This window comes from Pelodiscus sinensis, chromosome 22 (assembly GCF_049634645.1).
Source record: "Pelodiscus sinensis isolate JC-2024 chromosome 22, ASM4963464v1, whole genome shotgun sequence".
Lineage (NCBI taxonomy): Eukaryota > Metazoa > Chordata > Testudines > Trionychidae > Pelodiscus > Pelodiscus sinensis.
In genome coordinates, this window is record NC_134732.1 from 14705029 (window position 1) to 14711845 (window position 6817).

The following is a 6817-nucleotide window of genomic DNA, read 5'->3' on the forward strand; positions in this document are numbered from 1 at the left end:
GATGTGTACCAGAGACTTTTACGCTAGAAGTTTGTTATATCTCTGCTAAGCCTGTATCAAGAATTTGGTGACTGATGTATGTAATGTATTCCCGCTAACAATTAGATGTGAGATTCTAAAGGACTGGCACAGCATGCTCTTTTGGGTAAGATCTGAGGTATAAATTGACCTGGGACTGCAGCTGGTCCTTTGGGATTGGGAGAATCTGTTCAGAATTGGTGAGAGTGGGTTTTATAACCATTCACTTGTGTCAAGTGTGGTGCAGGTTGTGGCATAAGGGATGCTGAGGCGTCTGAGGGGTTTTGCTTGTGAAACTGTTTGCTGGCTAGGGTGGCAATGGAAGTGCTGTGTGTGACTGTTTTGGGGTCTTATAAAAGTGAACCCCAGTCTTGGGTTGTAAGCAGCCCTAGTTCTGAGTAATTCATCCTGATTTGACCCTCTCAGTGGTGCCCAGATTCACCTGATATATCATAGTTGGTCAAATGCAGAATTTCTAACTAACTTGAAAATCTTCCTTGATATCTGGGAATTAGGTAGAATGATACAAAGAGAGAGAAACATCTGCCCACTAAATCCATCGAAATACAATTCAATGCAATGTGAAAGATTATACAGACATGAAAACAAAGAGTCAAGATGGGATGATTTCCAGATTGACAGAATGATGAAAAGATGATTAAAGGCAGAAGAATATTTGTTAGTTATGAATTCACTTTTCAAATGATCTAGTAGGCAAAATGTAATGTACCGGGAAATTTAATCTCAATACTCCACCATTCAAATATGCATGATTCAAAATGGCATAATTCAATGTGAAAGACTCTGGCTGAACAATAAGTTCTAATCAGGATGTTTAAATTCATGCCAGTTGCATTGTGTTATGTCTTTTTATTTAGTTCCCATAAGAAAGGTTATCTTAGGATTTCCTGTGAACATTTATGCTCAGGTTAAACGGGTTAAAAACCAGGAGATTTTACATCTTTACTGAACTTCTTATAGATATAAAAGCTGAAGACAGGGATGTTTGATGACTTAGTCTTCTGTAAAAAAATACCTGCAGTCAGTGCTGAGCTAAAGTTTTCATGCCCTCAGATAACACAATTTGTCCCTATATCCCAACAACATGCTTCTGAAAAAGACAAATGTATAGAGGGTATTAAAGAGCTTCCTAAACAAAGTTAAGGTTAAGAATTCAAGAATGCACGGAAGATAACAGTAACCTGGCATAAAGTTTCATTCAAACTATTGAAACCCATGTTTTCTAATAGAGAACCCATCACACAGACCTTGTTCACAGAATTTTTGATTTCTAGGCCAAGGTTTGACTATCTTACTGCTCTTTTTTTTCCTCTGAGATTTGAAGGATTCCAGATAATTCAGCTCCCTGGAGTCTGTGATCTGCCAGATAAATAAGTTCATGAATTCATCCATGGTAATAAACAAATCAAGCAGAGTCTGCAGGCTCTCTCAGCTCTTTCACAGCAACCTTATTCTGATTTTTATGTCAAGATTGCAATACTGACTGGAGCAATGGGGTGAAGTAGCCTAGCCTAGAGTCTGGGATTGTGGTGCTACATTTGGCACATTTGCAACAGACTCCATACGAACAAAAACTAAAGTAACCCTGGAATTACTGTAACTATTTACTGAAAGTCAAGGTTAAAAGCTGCAAACACACAACTGGAAAAAGGAAGAGAACAGTTGTCTAATGTGTATTTTCTTATTTGAAATGGAGAACACAGAGGATTTGCTTTAAGGAAGTCTTGGAGACCTAAGGCAATATTTCTCAAAGTGGTGCATGAAACCACTTTGAGAAACATGTTAACTGGCCGTGCCGGTTCGTTTACTTACTAGCACCGCAGCCACAGAGCCTCCCATCTCCTATTGGCTCTGTTTTGTCATTTGCAGCTTCCCACAGCTCCCCTTGGCTCCAAGGCAGTGCTCTGAATTGCTCTAGTGACCTGGTTTCATTAACTAGTGGTACTGACAAACTCCAGAGGGAAACTTGTCCACTCTTCCTTGGCCAACAGGATGGCAGTTATCTATTATTGTTTCTTATTAGTTTTTATTAAATGCAGACAACAAGCTACAGTTTAATGGTTTCTGGGATAGATAACGTCCTCTTATCTTAGAAATAAGATGGACCCCCACTTACGCCCAAAGGTAAGATAATCTTCTTTTTTCCCAGCCAGACTGGACATATGTTCTCTCCCTTCCACTCAGTATGGATAGTTAGAAAGTCATTCAAAGCCAAAGCCAAAGCCAGCTTTGAAGATATCCAGTACCACTCCTTATCTGGCAACTTCATATTTAATTTGCAATGTAAATGGATCTATCATGTATTGGCATTCTCATAAGAATGTCTACCATGAAGTGCAGGCCTTAACCAGCTATATGGTTCAGTATACATTTATCTGCTGTCATAGGTGCTGACTCTGTAGGTGCTCCAGGGCTGGAGCATTCATGAGGAAAGGTCTTCCCCCCTCCCCCCCCCCACACACACAACCTCTGTGCCTCTTGCCCACTGGTGGACCCACTGATTTACTTCTTCTCTGCCCTCCCAGTGCTTCTGGATTGCCAGAAACAGCTGATTTATGACCTTCAGGAAATCCCAGAAGGGTGGGGGAGGAGGAAGAGTTTGGGGGAAGGGGTGGAATGGAAGCAGGGTGAGGACAGGACTGGGACAGGAAGAGATAGGGCAGGGTCTTGGGGGAAGGGATGATGTGAAGGCAGGGACAGGGACTGGCGGGAGTGTGTGTCAAGTCCCCTGGCTGCAGAGAAAGTCAGCACCTTTGCTATTGTACACTTCGGAGAGAAATTTTATCCCTACCCTACTGCAATGTCACAGACTATGTTTATTAAGTTACACTATTAATTAAGCTCTACATTGATGATGTGTACCCTCTCCACCATGAATATACAATATTGAAGTGGCTGGCCTCTAAGTCTCCTGATTTGACTTAGAAGTGGATTTTCTATCAAAGATTTTTTCCTTGGAGAAGTGGAACTATAAACAGTTGAACCAGGAGGACAATTTCAGAATTATGGTCTTCCTTACCAAGTTTACATGTCTGCTAAAATCTCCTGAATGCTTCCGCATGAAGGCTTCACCCACTGCATTCTTGCTATTTCACATTTTACAGTACTTGTGCAGGGCCAGGATCCTGCAAGATGCTCTAGGCTCTTCAATGGATGCTCAGCACATTGCCAGGTAAGGCTTAATGCTTGCCTGGCATCTGCATTTGGTACAATATGGTTAGCCTCTCTATTTATTGAGCAGCACTGCACTTGCTGCTCTCTGCAGACAGATTCATCTCTCTTGTATGAACTCCTCTTGCTACTTTTGTTGCTGTTGAGTTACAGTAATTATTCTGACAGTGCAGTAATTTACTGCACACGAGTAAACAAAATGGGATCATTTGCTTATACAACTGTAGTTACTGCTGCCTATGTTACTATCAATATTTATGAAGATCATGAGTCAAATTCACCACTGGTATAAGCACGTGCCAATTCCTTTGGAACCAGCCTCACAGCTGTGTGCGCTAACACTTTCAAATCTTACCTAGTTAACCTGAGATGAACATCACCAATACACTAATAAGCATATGCAGAATCCCAGAATGTAGCATTTTGCTGTGATGCTAGGGAAGAAGTCACAGGGAAATCATGCATGGATTAACATATGGTATTTCTGGAATCACATTTGTTCTATGATGCGATGCACACTAGTCAGACAGAAACTTAGAATTGAGGCATCTCTCCAACCCTATATACTGTATTAAAAGCTGGCTAGCAGGCAATTAAATTCACTGATTCCTTGGGGCCACTCCAAAACCATTTCACACGAAAACGTATTCTGAAACAAGACAGCTCCAAAACAAGAACAAAATGAATTTGAATGATCAAAAACTGAAATCACTGCCACCAACTTTCGCTCTTTTGTTAAAAGGGTAATGCCTAGCCAAAGACTACTGAAGGTGAAGATTATACTTCTCTCTCTCTCTCTCTCTCTCTCTCTCTCTCACTCACACACTTGTACCTTATTTACATGAAACTATTTAGCTATTCCTTATAAAGAAAAAACTCAACACTGATTTTTCTTGCTAATTAAATGCAGCATAATTAAACTAAATAAATGCACTGTTTAATTGCAAAACACTAATTGAATCTTTAAATATACCACTTACACTACATGGAAAGGCAGAGGGCATTCAGCCATCTCAAATGATAACTGAGAACCTGACATGATTTCCAGGAGTACAGAGATTTTGTGTGTAAGTATTTTTCAATTACAACAAAGATTCCTATGGCATCTTAAAGACAATGAGATGTTGTTTTTACCTATAAAAGCTTATGCCCAAATACACTTCCCCAGATGCATGGAGTTTTTCAATTATGCATCCAAGTTCAGAACAAGGCAGAAAGCATCTTCCTAACCGCAGAAATCACCCGAGCCTGACTCCAGAGCTATGCAAAGCGGAGAGGAAAAAATGAGCAAGCTGACTCTGAAATTTGCCTACAGACTCCTCTTTTCTCATCTCCTTGCCAACAACAGAAAAGTTGAGTGACTAACAATTAACCATCATGTGTAGGCCACATACTTCACAGGGCCAGCGCTTCACCGACGGTTACATTCAAATGACTGTAAAAGCGCCAGGGTGTGCAAAACAACAGCGAGACACAGAGAAATGTTTAAGGACACAGTTAGGACATGTCCCTGACAGCCTCATCCGTCTCAGGCGGGTATATCTGGGACAGCACAGAACGGAGCCCCAGAGAGAAGGGAATGTCTGGCCAGGGGGGTGCTCCCAGAGACACACATCACTTTTGATCTGAGGAAGTGGGTCTGGCCCACGAAAGCTCATCACCTAATAAACCATCTTGTTAGTCTTTAAAGTGCTACATTGTCCTGCATTTTGCTTCAGCTACCCCAGACTAACAGGGCTACATTTCTATCCCATCACTCGGGTGATTCCGCCAGGGGACCGACACGCAGAAGAGGCAGACGGTGCAGCTCGCCGGGGAGCCGCAGAGGGAGGGGAGCCGCCTGGGGGGGGTCTGCGTTTCATCCCCAGCCGGCAAGCGGGGCTGAGCGCAGCGGGCTCTGACTCCTGACAGGAGGCTTCCCCTGCAGGAACACCAGCCCCCCAGCCCCGGCACGGCTCCTGCCCGCCCTACTCCCCTTCACCTCAGTCACTCCCAGGCTCCCCTCACGAGGGTCCCCCATGCCCGGCTCCTTCCCCTCCCGTGGGGCCGCCTCAGGCGGGCTCTGGGCCCCGAGCCTGGCCGGCGGGGGGGGGGAGCAGCGACCCCCGGGCCCGCTGGAAGCGGCCCGGCTGGGCAGGGGGGGAAGCGGCCGGCTCGCCCGGCCTCCCGCGCCGCGGCCCCGGCCTCCCCTGCGCTCACCTGCTTTCTCGATCTTGCCGGACATGTCGGGGCCGCGCCGGGGGCCGGGGCCGGGCTCCGACCCCAGGGCTGAGGCCCAGCCCAGCAGGAGGGAGCGGCCGGGGCGCCCTGCTCCGCGCCGCCGCCGCCTCCTGCTGCTGCCGGCCGGGCTCGATCCGGCAGAGACACTGCGGCGGCCTGTAGGCTCCGCGGCGGCGGCGCAGCCACCACCCCCCCGCGCCGGGCCTGCAAGAGGCGGCGAGGCGGCCCGCTCGCGCAGCGCCGGGGCCACAGCGCCCCCTACCGCCAGCCCCCGGCACTGCAGCCTAAAGGAGCGCTCCTGTACCTTGGCCAGGGGCATTAACCTGCAGGGAGACCCCTGGAGAACCAGGCATCAACTGCAGCAAAAGGCCTTCTGCCACCCAGGAGGCACAAATCCCAGGGACAGACCCTGTGACAACAGGTGGGGGAGGGAATTAACCCCCCGTAGAGACACCCCCAAACCACCCACTCACTGGAAAATCCTGAGGCAAGCCTTCAAAATGTAGGCGAGTTTAAACAAACGGGTTCTTTTTATGGACCTCTCATTTTCTGAGCCTTTGGGTTGTGGTCACTTCACGTTTTCCGCCTTTTCTCTCCAACTAACAGGACTAGGTTGAATTACACCCTCTATGGGGTTGGGCAGAGACCATTCTGAAAAGTGAGATATAATTTATTTTAAAAGATACAAGGGGGCGGTGCCCCCTGCTCGCTGTGCTCACCAACCCCCCTCTCTGGGGGCAGGCAACCCTGGCTCCCCACTCCTGCTGCTGTGACCCCACAAGCCAGGCCAGCCCAGCCCCAGCTCTCCCCCCATCAGCTGTTGCGGGGCTTGGTCCCAGCCCAGGCTGCAGCTGGCCTAGTTTGCTCCCTTCAGCTGCCAGGGTGTTCAGACAAAGCCAGGCCCGGACCTGCTCTCCCCCCGGCCACCAGGAAGAGCCTGGGGCCGAGGCCACCCTGGCCCCAGCTCTTCCTCCCTCACCCCAGCTGCTGGGGAGAGTCCTTCTCCCCAAGGGAGTTGAAGCCACCCAGGCCCTTGCTCCCCCCTCATCTCTTCCCCTCCCCCCCAGGCAAAGCATAGCTTGGCCACACTTCCGGTCGTGAGGGTGAAAGCCTTGTGGCTCTTGGCCCTCCCCCCACAAGGGGGTAGGGCACGCAGCTCCCAGAGCACCAGGGAAGCCACATGGGTGCCACCTCTCCCCTCCTCCCTGCCCCCCCGCAGCAGGGAGACAGGGGAGGCCTCATGTCTGCTGCCCGCCCCAGCATCCGGGAGGGAAGAATGTCGGGTTGCTGAGGGGGGAGGGACTGTGGGACACAGAGTGATGTGATGATGTCACTATGTCATCCCGCAGAAAAATCTTGTTTACATATATAGAAAGATAATTCAAGA

General features: G+C 48.1%; 1 protein-coding gene across 8 annotated transcripts in view; it reads right to left on the minus strand.

Moving 5' to 3' along the window:
- Positions 1-5639, minus strand: part of RAPGEF1 (Rap guanine nucleotide exchange factor 1) — a 151797-nt gene extending 146158 nt beyond the window's left edge. For 2 of the 8 annotated variants that reach the window (XM_075905548.1, XM_075905547.1), the window contains exon 1: positions 5410-5639. In XM_075905548.1, the coding sequence (XP_075761663.1) occupies positions 5410-5434 (25 nt within the window). In that variant the 5' untranslated portion in view covers positions 5435-5639. The remainder of the gene's footprint in view (positions 1-5409) is intronic. The other 6 variants (XM_075905549.1, XM_075905550.1, XM_075905551.1 and 3 more) reach the window with 6 other exon arrangements.
- Positions 5640-6817: the final 1178 nt, after the last annotated feature.